At 45.7% G+C, this 15083-nt stretch overlaps 1 protein-coding gene across 1 annotated transcript in view; it reads right to left on the bottom strand.

The window, feature by feature from the left end:
- Window positions 1-769: 769 nt before the first annotated feature.
- The window catches only part of HTR4 (5-hydroxytryptamine receptor 4), a 59407-nt gene continuing 45093 nt past the window's right edge, over window positions 770-15083 (bottom strand). Inside the window, exon 7 of the mRNA XM_077769057.1 lies at window positions 770-860. Within this exon, the coding sequence (XP_077625183.1) occupies window positions 770-860 (91 nt within the window). The remainder of the gene's footprint in view (window positions 861-15083) is intronic.

Here is a 15083-nt window from a genome sequence, read left to right as displayed (position 1 = left end):
CACTGGGGGGAGCTGTCTTTGGCCAAGCTGCAAGGGTGCCACAGAGACTGTTCTCCTCTGAGAGCTCTCTGCTCCCGTTCCTTCCACAGTAAATGAATGGACACCGGACTTAAGGAAGAGCGAGGGGAAGTGTGCAGCTGACGTGGGGGCTGGCCAGGAGGGTGCACGTTTGGACCCAGACAGCGGGAAGAAAGTACACAGGTGTCTGGCACAGCACAGGATGGAGACGAGACAGCAAGCCCTTTGAACATGGCTGCAACGGGTGTGCAGAAGCAAGAAACGCGTGCTTTTGGAACATGGCTCTGACCAAGACAGGCGCAGGGAGGATGTGTGCTGACAACGTCTGTGAGCAGACACAGCAAAGAAGGCTTATTTGGAGACATCTATGACCGAGATAGGACACAGCGAACGGTTGTGTTTGGAACATGAGAGAGACAAGCCAGGAACAGTAAGGGGACATACTGGGAACAACAGAGAGTGTGAGGCACAGGCGAGATGCCAGGAAGCAGGAGTGCTGGAAAATGGAAGAAAAAAAATCCCTCCACAGGGGATCTCTGGAGGAGAAGCCCCAGGGAACAAGGAGGCTGTCCTGTCCCCGGGCTCCCTGCAGAGCCACCTGCTGGAGCCCCAGAGGAAATCCCCGGGGGCCATGGGCTGCCTGGCAGAAGACGTGGTGGAGAGAATAGCAGGTGCGGTCCCACACAAGCGGCAGCTCAGAACCTGCCCTTTCTCCGAGGGATGGCTGTCTTCTGAGTCACTGCCCCGGGGCCTACGTATCACTGGGTTGAGCAGCCACCAAGGAAGAAGTTGCTGGAGCCTGGCAGTGACTCTCCCACTGGCCACCACACTCCACTGCATCCCTGGAGAGGGGAGAGCAGAGCATCTCAGAGTTGGAACGGACACCCCTGATCTCTGTAGGATGCCCCTTGTGCCATACACACGGGTGGTCACTCGCCCCCTGCCTGGCAACCCCCACTGACAGGCCAGGCCATTATTATTCTTGAACAACTTTAGTTATCACAGAGAACTTATTCATGTTCGGCCAACATCTGCCTTCATACGATATCCACCCAGTGGAACTATTGTGCCCTCTGGACCCACTCAAAATTCTTCCCTCTACTAATCATATCCTCCAAACTTTCTCTTCTCCAGGCTACGCATTCCCATTTTCTTTGAGAGTTCATTATATACTGTGGTTTCCAGATTATTGCTCATGATGATCACTGTTCTCTGAAAGCAATCCCTATTATGATTCTCTCTCTTGAACTACAGTACCCGGAAAGAGTACAGATCTACACAGGGAGCCTGACTTGTAGATATCATGCACTTTTCATCAGCAGTTTGGTTTACTTCTACGTGAATGGGGTCAGCACTAACAACGGCAACACGCTCTCCACTTATAGGGAGCTTATAGGAATGGCCATTCCATTCGTCTGAGATAAATTTCATTTTATAGGCTTGGTATCATTTTAGTCGATTGAGACCATTCTAAATCATAACAATTGCAACATTCAAGATGTGATTATTTAGCATCCATTCCAACTAGACTTTAAGGATTTCACAAGCACGCAGAAGGTCAGATAACCTATTGCTACCTAGATCTTTCAGTTTAGTGTCATTCTGCCTTCTAGGTCTTTAGTCTTCAGTCAAGATCAAAAACAAAGACAAACAAAAACAAAACAACCCTGTTGATTAGGGCAGGGCTAAAACAGAATCGTTTTAGGCATAGACTGTTTTCCCCGAGAACAGCTAACACTCAGTGTGCCTGAGAATGAACCCACCCATGGAAGGCTTTATCCAGTGCCTTGCAGAACTCAATCTGCCCCGCAGTAAATCTGTCCTCATAATGAAATTAGTCGGCATGAACTGCTTTTTAATGAAACAACACTGACTCTTGCTCACAAATCATTTGTGTAATAGCTGTTTTAGCATTTTGGTAAGGTCTATTTCAAGCTATGAGTCTATAGTTTCTGGAGTCTAGCTTTGGTCTTTTTTAAGAACTGGGGCAATATTTACTAGTCCCCAGGCTGCTCTCATTTCCCCCGCCCTCAAAAGAGCACCAGTCAGAGATCATATCAACTAGTTCCTTTAATCCCCTGAGAGAGAATACATCTTGGCTCAGAGACAGTTAAATATTTTTCATGAATCTGGGTGGCAACCTTCTCCCTATAATATTCTCGTCTTTCCGGCTGGAAGACTATTCTTATTTCAATAGAATATGCAAGATTTCTTCCCTAAATATTGAGATCTAACTATTTCTGGGTTTGCCACTTGCTCTGAACATAGCTTTTGATTCAGCTTTGGCTATATATTCCTTCTTCCCTGCTATTTTCAAGAATAAACTCTCTAGATAATTAAAGACGCAGCCTCAAGTCTTCACATATCTCCCTTCATTTTTGTGCCTTGATCATTGAACATATCTATTAAAAGAAAAGAAATAATGAATAGGAAGAAAGGAAGGAAAGAAGGAAGGAAGGGAGGCAGGAAGGGTTTCTCATTTCCCCTGAGCCACATTTCCTTTTTTATCATGCCTATTATTTCCACCATCCGCAACAATAAAAGCAAGCCAGGCATTAGGCTAAGTGTGTTGTATATGTATTAATCTGTGTATTTTATGCCCATTTAATAGACAAGGAAACTGAGTCTCAGAGAGTTTGAATAAGTTATTTACTCAGCTAATAAATGGTAGAATCAGACCTTGCATTTAGGTCATGTTTGATACCAAAGGCTGTGCTCTTAATTGTCCTGATATATTGTCACTCGTTGTCTGGAGAACTGCCACAGTTAAGTCTAGTGTTCACGTGCTGCTGCCGTGAGCGTTTCCCTGTCACGCTGTGACACATTCCAGGGCAGAGGGCGTCTGTGCAGGGGCTTGCTCGTATTATACCCATTCCACCTGTGGGAAGCCTGCAGGGTGATACGGCTCCTCCTTTTACTGAAACACAGTGTGACGGGGATGTTACCACAGGACTCGTTTCTGTAGACCCCTCCCGCTCACCGAAAGGGAATCTTTGCCCAGTGGCACATACATATTCTGTGATGCGGGGCTGGGGAGACCAAGTTGAAAAGGAAAAAAGTCCTACAAAAGGCAGGAGGAAAGTCAGGAGGGCACAGTCAGAGAGGAGCTGGGGGAGGCGATGGCAAAGAATGAGGACAGAGGAGGGACAGCGGGTGGGAGGCTAAGGGCTAACAAGAGCCACCAAGTTGGGTACGTGGAAGGCTCCGGAGCAGTCAGGGAGAACGGACGCGGTTCTTCGATAAGCGTTTCCCAAGGGCCCACTGGCTCCCTCATACAGTCCTTCCAGAGCGTCAAAACTAAAGGTCGAGGGGCGCCTGGGTGGCTTAGTCGGTTAAGCGTCCGACTTTCGCTTAGGTCATGATCTCGCGGTTCGTGGGTTCGAGCCCCGCGTCGGGCTCTGTGCTGACTGCCAGCTCAGAGCCTGGAGCCTGTTTCAGTCTGTGACTCCCTCTCTCTCTGACCCTCCCCTGCTCACGCTGTCTCTCTCTCTCTCTCCCAGAAATAAATAAAAAACGTTAAAAAAACCACAAAAAACAAAAAACTAAAGGTCGAGAAGACCAAGAAAGCGCTGTTGGATGCTGCACTCCTATTCAGGCTACATTAACGCACAGAGAATTGCACCGTGAACGGCTAACCAGAACCCTGGGCCCTGGGAACTAATGTCTGTTTAGCTTTCATCCACATGTGCCTCAGATGACTTGTTCCCTTTCCTGTGCCTCACTTTCCCCATTCTCCAAACGAGGAGGAGGATTACCTAGAAGGTCCTCTGCAGCTCTGACATTTTGATTCTATGAGCAGCAGAGATGGTGGGTGTCAGACATGGACCTTCTGATTGGGCACCAGCTGTGTGTGGGACTGTTCTCCAAAGCTGTGGGTAATTGCTTTGAACTTGGCTTTTAATATTCTATTGTTAGTATCTGATGCTTTAGATTCCGTATGGAGGGAAGAGGTTTTGCTGGAAACATGGGGAGGCTAATCTTTGGTTTGTGTTAAAGAATCCGAAAGACCTCAGTTTCTGAATCTGTGAAATTACACTGCAAAGCTGTTAAATATCTCTGGGGAGGATGGCACCGGGTAGCCGAAATACCACAACTTAGAATGCAGTGAGATCACAACTGTCTCTCCTCAAACATATGCTAAAGGAAAACATTGGCAGGGCCTCTCAAAACCCCTGATGGAAAACATCATTAAAAAAAGAACCTCCGACATTTAACACATGAGTTTTTCAAGTGCCATTTCTTGTTTTACTGGTTTTAGAAGATTTGGTAAAATCTTCTATCATTTTCAAAGCATTTTTGTATCTTTTCCCACACTTCACCTTTAACACAAACCGGTAAGGAGGGAGGGTACAGGGTATCATTCAATTTGAGAAGAGGAAGAAGGTCAATGCAAGGGCATGGGTTGATCGATGGGGGAGGAGGAGCTAAGACTACAAATCCTGCATTCTGCCTTCCAAACTAGGAATCCTGTCCAACTGGGGAATGTGGAAGTCATTTGCGTGGAGGGAAGAGCTTTGTGGTGACGTGTAACATTACCAGTTGATGAAATAGCCTGACGGTTACCTGTGTTCCGGAAGAAGGAGACTAGTGAAGCCATCTTTCGCAAAGTGGTCTAGAGGTTATGTGTGTCAGAACTAACTTGGAAACCGACAATAAATACAGATTCCCAGGATCCACTCCTGACCTCTGTCAGCAGGGGTGAGAGGCCAGCGGTCGGGTGGGGAGAGCAGACATCTTCATTTTTAAAAAATGCTCTCGGGTGATTCCCAGGAGTCTAAGATTCTCTCAGCAGATGTATCCAGTATTGTACTCACACGTGAGGCAGTGCATTGGGCCAGAGACTTAGGGAGCTTCGAAGAGAAAGTACAGGTGAGGGGCAAGAGCCAGAGCTACAGCATGAGGGCACTCAGCGGTGTTCCACAAGAGATCAGACTAGAAGCACTGAAATGCACCCAACAGGGCATTTTAGCAAAGTGGATGAGGGGATAGGTATGGCTTTTTATGACATGGATGATGAAATAAGACTTGGTGATGAATCATAAAAATGAGAAGTTAAAAATGCAAAGGAGGGGCGCCTGGATGGCTCAGTCGGTTAAGTGTCCGACTCTTGATTTCAGCTCAGCTCATGATCTCACAGTGTATGAGTTCCAGCCCCAAGTTGGGCTCTTAGCTGGCAGAGTGGAGCCTACTTGGGATTCATTCTCTGTCTCTCTCTCTCTGCCCCTCCTTGACTCTCTTTATCAAAACGAATAAACCTTAAAAAAATATGCAAAGAGCAAGGTTTGGAATGTGTTCTTTATGTGATGAAAAAATAAAATGCTTGGGTACCATTAGCTTCTAGAAACTAAATGGTCTATAAACAGTGAACACACTGACTCATATGCAACTATCAGTAAGTTCAACCACTCAAAAGTCAATGGCCTAGGTCAATTTCTTCATTTGTCTTTAGACTCACGATTAACCAGAAGAGAATACTGACTAGGGAAAATCCAGTATTTCCCAAAGACAGATGTGTTCCGCAGGGGCTATGCCAAACAGTGGGCACAGAACTAAATAACTGGAATCATAGTAAGGATGTCTGATATCTCTTTAACGTATTCTGCTTATTTTATTTATTTATTTTTAATATACATGTTTTTATTTTTTTTTTTTTAAGAGAGAGAGAGAACACACACTCACATGCTTGAATGTACAAGTTGGGGAGGGGCAGAGAGAACGGAAGAGAGAGAGAATCTTAAGCAGGCTCTGCATTGACAGCGCAGAGCAGGATGCAGGGCTCGAAACCACGAACCGTGAGATCATGACCTGGGCTGAAAACAAGAGTTGGATACTTAACCAATTCAGCCACCCAAGACCCCTTTAAGTCCATATTTTTAATATTTATGTATTTTTACTTTTTTTGTGGGGGATCATTCTGCCTGCTTTAAAGAGAAAGACTCAGTTGGTCCCCACTCGGGCTTTAACAAGTTTCTAACACCTAACACATAGAGAGAAGGCCTTAGGCTCAGAGCCTTTGGCAAGCAATGGGATCAAGTTAAATTTTAGTAATAATGATTTATACAAATAATAGTTTATTCTGTCTTCATTGCATTTATATTTTAAAAAAATTCTCTATATGGTTTTGCACTTGAGGTCATGATACAGTTTCTTTTACGAATACATTTGTTTAGATTAAAAATGTATTTAAAGGTAGAGAAACATGGGCAGTTCAGTTAATTAAGCATTTGACTCTTTATTTGGGCTCAGGTCATGAGTTCACGGTTCATGAGATTGAGCCCCACATAGGGCTCTGTGCTGACAGCGCGGAGCCTGCTTAGGATTCTCCCTCTCTTTCTCTCTCTCTGACACTTCCCCAATCACACTCCCTTTTCCTTCTCTCAAAATAAATAAATACACATATTTTAACAATGTATTTAAAGGTAAGTAGTAAATAAATAGCAGCGTGGGTAGAATGCCGATATGATAGAAGTTGTGAAAGTAGCAGGCAAATGACTAAAGCTCTTATAAGACAGACGAGAAAACTGACTTGCAGCGAACACAGAGTCCTGGCAAGGACACAAAGTGGTGCATCTGCAGGGTGGTGGTTCTAAAATCACAGGCCAGCACTCTTTCTGCTATTTTGTGCTACTTGTAGAAAAGACCCAAAGAGCTGAGTTTGCACAGTTTGAAATGCCTAACCTCTGCCTCTGGACAAAATATATTCCCAGGACTTTTTAATTCCATCCCTGGCGTCAGATATGTCCATATTTTAATATGGGAAAGTGCGAGATCAGTCAGGGCATGGCTTGTGCCAATCCTAACATGCCTCTCACCCTACCTCTCATTATGCACATGTGACTAAAGTCAAACCATTCTCCTGGTGAGATTGTTTTTCCCCCATTGTCAACCATAGCTCCTCAACGACAAACAAAAGGATTAGAACTTTGAGTCTTTGGTGAAACAGACTGCCTGCTTTTTCTGCTGAACTATTTCAGTGTGACTGAACCTGAAAATATCTAGGAGAAAACGCTTCAAAATGTGGACCCATAATGGGGCACCTGGTTGGCTCAGCCAGTTAAGCATTTGACTTCAGCTCTGGTCATGATCCTCCGGCTCATGGGTTCGAGCCCCACATCGGGCTCTGTGATGACAGCTCGGAGCCTTGAGCCTCCTTTGGATTCTCCATCTCTCTCTCTCACTGCTCCTCCCCCACTCATACTCTCTCTCTCTCTCTCTCTCTCTCTCTCTCTGTCTCAAAAATAAACACTAAAAAAATTTTTTTTTAAGTTTGGACCCATAATAAAAACAGCCAAAATTTATTATGTGCCATTTACTGTGCTAAACAAATCATCGATTACCTTACATGGTTTTCACAGCAATCCCCTGACATAGGTTTTATTATTTGCAGGTTCTGGTTGAGTGGACTGAGGCTGAGTAACTTGTTCCAAGTCAAACATCTGTCACCAGGTAGAGGCAGGATCTGAACTGGGCCATCTAACTAGCGTCTCACTGCACCAGCACACACCTTCAAATGTGCACCTTCCCTCAACAGGCACCCTCGGGGCCAAGCCACGGTGGGTAAGAAAATGAAGCTGCCCAGATGAGTAGAGAATGTGTCAGGTGCAGGAGAGCACTTAGGCTCCCTCGAGATGAACTAGGCTTCCAGGAAGAGAAGCAGGTGGAAAGAGAGCCCAGAGGGGGAAGTGATTAGTTATTGCTCAGAGATTGAGGGGGTGGGGATCAGGAAAGTTTAGAGAGCTCGTGTTGGAACGCTGCCTTGAAGAATGAGTAGGCTTGTCCCAGGCAGGAAAGCGAGAGAGAGCATTGAAGGCAGCAGAAATAATCCGGAGGCAGGAGAACTCACTATTTGGAGAAAACTGATCACTCTTGCATGCTTATTACCCGGGGAGTTAGGCTGGGGAAGCGTTGAGGGACATGAGCTGGACAACCAGGCTGGGTCAGGCCAGAAGGATGTATGTCCTTCACTACCTGTCCACTGCGAGTCCCACTATGTTGCTCAAGGTCGTTCTATTACAACTCAATCCAGCTGGCATTTGCAGTTTCAAATCCCACATGTCTGAATGGCCTTTCCATCCTCTTGAATGCTACATATGAAATAGGTCGTCTCTCTCTGGTTATATTCTACACATCTTCCCCAAAGAAAATCAGAGGCAGAAAAAAATTAATTTTAATTTGCAATACTGTCAAGAAAAGGTCACCCTAAAATCACCAAACACACAAATAGCCTTGGGTTCAGTCCTACAATCCATTCTTTCGGAAAGTCATGGGCAAACTGGACTGAATGCAGAGAAAGTTGCCCAGGATGGTCCGATTATGTGTGCGAGCACGTGTGCATATGCTGTTTCCAAGGGCTCAAACCATCAAAAAACAATGGGACTGTAAAATCTCAATTGTGAGTTCCTTTATGGATGGGATCTTGCCTAGATATCTGCCGTGTCCCTACTGCCTGAAACAGTGTCTGGCCCACATCAGGCATGTGATCAAAAGGCAATACGCTAAAAGTTCTGAGACTCGGATTCAGATCTTCATTCTGCTCAAACAGCAGAACTGTCTTAAACTTCTTAAGTCTTTGAGCCTCAATTTTCTTCTCCATAAAATATTGGGTTCATTAGTGTATTTCAGGTATTCTCTTAATAACACAACCCCGTGGGGTGGCCCTAAGAGACACTGGAGGGATAGGGTCAATGGTCATGGCTCTGTGCACACACATCCCCATCTAAGCATCTGTGGCGATCAAAGCAGTAATACTTTATAGTTCACACATCCAAGTAAGATTCCATTAGAACAGAAGATTTCCACATTGGGAAAAAAAAAAAAGCACTGAAAAACTACTGGACTGCTCGAGCTCTGTTATCACTTCCAGCCATAGAACTCTCAGCTTTGATAACGCTATGATATAGAGAAGTAAAATTTGACCCAAACTGGCAACAACTAGGGCTGTTCAAACAATAAAACGTCTTGCTTTGAATTATAACGAGCTGCCTCTCATGAGGGGAGACAGACAAACTACTTATCAGATAAGCTATAGAAGAGATCACTGCATTAGCCGGAATATTTGGCCAGATCACTTCTCAAGCCCTTTTCATGTCCAAGAACCAAAAACTCTATATTCTTTCCAGGGTCTTTCATTAACTAGTTAAGTGGTTTCCAGCAAGGGCTTTGAAATCAGATGAACATGCATGAGAATCCTGGTCCTAACCCTCGCCAGCTCTAAGCCACTGGCTAAATTAATCTGAGTCTCAGCTTCCTCATCAGTAAAATGGAAATAATAAGACCTGCTCCACAGAGTATATTAGGGGTTCAAGAGTATGGCGCATGTGATACACTTAGCATATATGCCTAGTGTATAAACCAGTGTTCAGTAAATGGTAGATCTTACAATGACGATGATAAAGGAGGAGGAAGAGGAGGAGTAGAAGGGGGAAGGTCTGGGACTAGGAAACCCAAGTATTCCTAACGCAACTAATTGTTATATATGACAATCACATATATGTATAGGTGTGTGTGCCCAGCTATATGTGTGTATACACAGAAACACACACACACTCCTTTCTCCAAAGCCAGAAACTTAAAGCACGCAACGCCCATTCACAAACAGAGGAACAAATTACATTCTACCAGCCAGCAAAGGAAACAAGAGTCTAAAAAGAATAAAATGAACAGGCACGGGACCCAATATATTTGTTTGTCAGGTTTATCAAAATACAGATTCGCTCCTTTCTTAGAGAATAAAAGGCTCTCTAAGAACAATTCTCGCTGTGAAATGTTTCTAAGAATCCTGTTAAAAATAACCTGAAATAGGCATGGAAACAAGAAAAGACGTTCGGAAATCATTTTCTGAAAAGTAGGTTCTTGGCTCTGTGCTTGAATCTAACCCCGAGCACACACAGTTGTTTGTTTCTGTAACCAGAAGCCATTCCCTGGGTTTCCTGTCGCAGGGGTGGGAGACGAATTCACAGCGTTTCTAGTAAACGGCAACTAGAACCTTCTGCATGCATCCTGACCCCACAGCCCCCGGATCCCTGCAGGTGAAGTACATCTGAGCCTACTGCTCAGGAACCAGTCTGCCCCTTGTCACACCACCTGTTCTGACAATGAGCCAGTGTTTGAGCAATAGGAGCCTTGTTCTACTAACCTGTGGTTTCTTTTTGCCTCGAAAGGTGATGACGATGATAATGAGAACTCACTGTATCAATAACTGATGCGTTCCGGGATTCATAGGTACAGTATCTCACACAAGCCTCACAACACTTTCATGAGGCAAGAACAGTTTCGCACAGGAAGAAACTGAGGCACAGAGAGGTCAAGTAACTTGCCCAGAGTCACACAGATTCGGGGTGGCAGGACCTGCAGTCAAACTGAGGTCTATCAAAGGCCAAGGCCTGTGCAGTTTGGCCATAACACTGAACTGCTCCACAGGACACTGGGTCCTCCCAGGTCGGGATCCTGCCTTGTTATTTCCAGAGCCTGAAGTCGTGGCCCTGGCCATTTTAAGAAACGAAGAACAGATTGAGGGGGATGTTTCTTTAATCTCAGTCTAGGGCTCCTTCTCCCTAAACATATTTAAATAGTAATTATGTTCATATTAAGGGCTCCAGTGATAGAAATGTATCCTGATGAGTGGATGGGACAATATTTTCCTCGTGCAGAATCGCAGGCATCCAATCAGCTCTGTAGCACTGAGCATCTGTACAGCCTGGGGATGAATTTCTTCCTTAGTCTACATTTCCTCCCGTCCACAGACTGCCAGAAGAATCCTAAACCAAAGCAAAATGGCCCCTGAAAGTAACACTATTACCTCTGATGCATTTCTTCCCACTGGCACTCTTTCCAGAAAATCTCCAGCTCCAAACAAATGAGATAAAATGGTGTTGCTCCCTCTTGAGCTAAGCTGCATGCACTGTGGGAGGGTTTCTTGCAGTGCTGGAACTCACACATCCACAAGGGACGGTCGGAGGGTGTTTCCTTAGACCTCCTACCCCTTCCTCGGCCATGCTAATTCAAGTCAATGCTTCCAGTGACCAATGTCGATCACCACTTCTTTTTTTAAATGTTTATTTATTTAGAGAGAGACAGGGCATGAGCCAAGAAGAGGCAGAGAGGGGACAGAGAGAATCCCAAGCAGGCTCCACGTGGTCAGTGTGCAGAGCCCAATGTGGGGCTCGATCTTACGAAACATGAGATCATGACCTCAGCCAAAATCAAGAGTTGGGCGCTCAGCTGACTGAGCCACCCAGGCGCCCCTCGATCATCACTTCTAAGTGACTGGTGGTTGTCAAATTTTCTATTTTATTCTACGTATTCTCTACATAAGTCTCCTTATTAGGAACACCCTAGTAAGGCAGTCCATGCCATTCTGTGCTGAATGTACTCTTTTTTTAAAAATGTTTATTTTTATTTTTGAGAGGGAGAGAGACAGAGTGTGAGCAGGGGGAGGGGCAGAGAGGGAAGGAGACACAGAATCTGAAGCAGGCTCCAGGCCATGAGCTGTCAGCACAGAGCCTGACGCGGAGCTCAAACTCACGAACTGTGACATCATGGCCTGAGCCGAAGTCAGATGCTTAACCAACTGAGCCACCCAGGCTCCCCTGAACGTACTCTTAAAACTTCAATCTTCTGTCCTTACTTCTCTCCCTGAGACCTGAAGGACAAGCCAGACTCCTTTTTCATGTAACTGTCCTCAGATAAATAAAAATGATGCTGATGACAATGATCTTCTTTAAGCTCTAAGCATAGCATTCCCCTGGTCCTGACATTGTTCCTCATAGGTCCTTCATTCTGCAAGGAAAATCATGGCGTTTACCCTTTTCTGGACACACTCCAGGCTGTCGACACCCAGTATAAGATGGAGCTTTACCACCTCTGCGGGCCAGGGACCCGCATCCTGACACTGTGGACTGAACACATGTTTCCAAGGAGTATGGTTTTCTGGTGGGTCTCTTATTGTGTTCTGGAGGCTATTCCTTCCTGAACAGCTGCTCTGACTAAATCAGGAGGGCTGTGTCCCTGCCAAGTACATGCTGTAAGAGAACAAGCTCACAGAGCCTGCCTGGTGGAAAGGGCTTATCTGTAAGGTTACCGCCGGTGCTCTATGCACAGAAATTCAGGGCCCTTCTTCGTGGAAGCAACACCAGTTATTGCCTTCTCTGGGGTTTTGTTTTGTTTTTCAACTAGGCTTGTCTTGGGAAGGGATGTGAATTAAGAGGAGCCACATGGTTGGGCTCCTGGGCGATTCAGTTTGATTAAGTGTCCCAGTCTTGATTTTGGCTCAGGTCATGATCTAACGGTTTCCTGGGTTCCAGCCCCATTCTGGGCTCTGGCAACTGACAACACAGAGCCTGCTTGGGATTCTCTGATGCCCCCTCTTTCTGTCCCTCCCCCACTTGCACTCTCTCTGTCTCTCTCAAAATAAAGAAACAAAAAAGAGGAGCACAGGCTGCACTGAAGTGGGCAGGGAAAAGCACACATGTCCCCTGGCGCTGATAAAAGACCCCTCTTGCTGTCGCTTGGCAGGGGTAAGGAGAGCCTATGTTGCAAAGCCCAGAGGATTAGTTTCAAGCAGTGTGTCTCATCCTTAGCGCTATTTTGCAATTTGGGCCAGACAATCGTTTGTTGGAATGGGGTGGGGGGCTGCCCTGTGCATTGTTGGGAGCTTAGCAGCGTCTCTGGCTGATACTCACTGATGTCAGCAGCGGCAGCCACCGGTTATGAAAACCATAAAGCTTTTGGACATTGCCAAATGTCGCCAGGTATGCCAAATTGTCCCCACTTGAGAACTAATGGGTTATACCCACACAAGCTCAGTAGTTCAAGACATGCAACAGGGCCTAAACTTGAAGCAACTTCCGTGTTCTGTTGGTGCTGAAAGAAACGATGGCTCCTTAGGGCGCCTGGGTTGGCTCAGTCAGTTGAGCGTCCGAATCCGGCTCAGGTCATGATCTTGTGGTTCGTGGGTTCGAGCCCCGTGTAGGGCTCTGTGCTGATAGCCAGCTCAGAGCCTGGAGCCTGTTTCAGAGTCTGTGCCTCCCTCTCTCTCTGACTCTCTCCTGCTCACACTGTCTCTCTCTCTCTCTCTCTCAGAAATAAATAAAACATTAAAGAAAATTAAAAAAAAAAAAAAGAAACGATGGCTCCTTGATGATCGACACGAGCTCCTTGCCCTTGGCAACATACCAATGAATCTCAATACTGCTGTGCATCCAGGCCCCTAAAATGAAAGCATTTCTGGTCCCCTCCTGGACCCGTTATATAGACTCTCTACATGTGGAACCCCGGTGCAGGTATTAACAGCTCTCAAGCAGCTCTGGTGTGATCTAGGGTCAAGGGTCAGAACCATACCACACTGCCTCCATTCATGACCTCGGACCGCCCTGGGCATCTCTGGAGCTAGGTGTGGTTGGGGAGTCTGCCTTGCAGAGTGGCATGCACGACCCTTCTTTATTGGGCACCAATCTCAGAGGGCTGGTACACAGAACCTCAACACCCTAGCCAAGTACAGCACCTGCAGAAGAAAAAAGGAAGACCGAATACACAGAGAACATACCCGACTTGGACATGGTCAGCATGTTTTAGAGTGGGTCACAGAAATGCCTACAGGTCATTTCAAAGCCAGAAGGCATATTCAAAATAACAGTCCCAACTCTTCAGCACAGGGTATGATGTACCCAGGAAACAAGTCCTGCCTCATGTTGCTTAAACAATTATTTATAAACAGTGTGATTAATTTAATTTAATTCATCTCTGGTTTTCCTTCCAGCAGAGGGAGGGCTGCATTCCTTGCTCTGGAGCCGTGTTTGGAGCACAGAGATTTCTATTGACTCATTTCTTATGAAACGCTTATCAGGAAGCTGAAAAAATAACTGGAGAAGTTTGTTTAACCAAGATATGAATGATGTTATATATACAATTATAACAACAGCAGTTACGCCAGCTTCCGTTCATTGAGCATTTTCTGTGTAAGAGGCGCTGGGCTCAGCTCAGCACATATATTCTCGTATTTAACCTTAACAAAAGCCCAAGGAGATGGCTTCTCATAGTATTCCCATTTTACAAATGAAGGAACAGAGACCCAGAAATATCTGGCTACATGTTAACATTTGTATCGATAGTAAAGGGCAAGTCTCAGGACTAAAACCCAGGTGTGCTGAACCTCAGGACAATAGCCATTAAGCTTTTGGGTTCATACCCAAGTTCCCCTCCCTCTAAGTCAGAGGTGGGAACTTTTCCTTGAAAAATGTCTCCGTGGAGGGAATGAGGCTTAGGCCTCAGCACATCGGCCCCAAAGCAGACACCCTGAAGGGTAGCTTAAGCCACTTGATTACTAAACTTGAGGTAAGGGGAGCTCTTCTGATGTTGTTCTGTTTTCCTGGTGTGATCTCAACAAGAGCAATGCTTTAAGAGAGGTTGCTTTAGGTTGTTATTGGGAAGGACTGGGGACAAGCCAGCTTCCTGGTTGTGTGAGCAGTGCAGCCAGCCAGAAACCCAGCTCTTGGTTTAATGCTGTTTGCCGCCATCTTGAAATTCGTACTAAGTTTATCTTTGAACCTGTGAAGGCTAAGGAACAATGGAACGTGCACCGGTGACATCTGGGGCACTGGTGAGCACAGGTTATATGTGCATGTGTGTGTACACCATAGTTCCCTGCTGCCTCAAAACAGTAACAATGCCCCATGAGCACAGGATTCTGAGAGACTCACCAGATCTAAAGAGCTCAGTATGACTCAAAGCAAATACAAGGTAAACACATTATATATAGAAAGTGTTTTTCTTTTTTTTTCCATCGTCTCTCAGCCAGCAACTTCTACAATATGTTTGCCACTGGCCACTGAGTCTTACTGAATTCCCACAGGTCAGGGGCCACTAGAATCCTACACTCATGCTTCATGTCAACATGGCTACAACTGAGTAACTGGGAACACAGACAGCCCCGAGAGGCCATGGTTTCCATTTGACCGGAGCTTGTCAAATGCGGGAGGAAGGCAGTGCTGTTTGAAGAAGGAGGAACCACCAAAACACCCTCTCCCATTTGGTATCTGCCAACCGCTTCTGCTGAAAATATCAACATA

Source organism: Crocuta crocuta, unplaced genomic scaffold, assembly GCF_008692635.1.
Source record: "Crocuta crocuta isolate KB4526 unplaced genomic scaffold, BGI_CrCroc_1.0 scaffold340, whole genome shotgun sequence".
Classification (NCBI taxonomy): Eukaryota; Metazoa; Chordata; class Mammalia; order Carnivora; family Hyaenidae; genus Crocuta; species Crocuta crocuta.
This window is presented reverse-complemented; position numbering and strand designations above follow the sequence as displayed.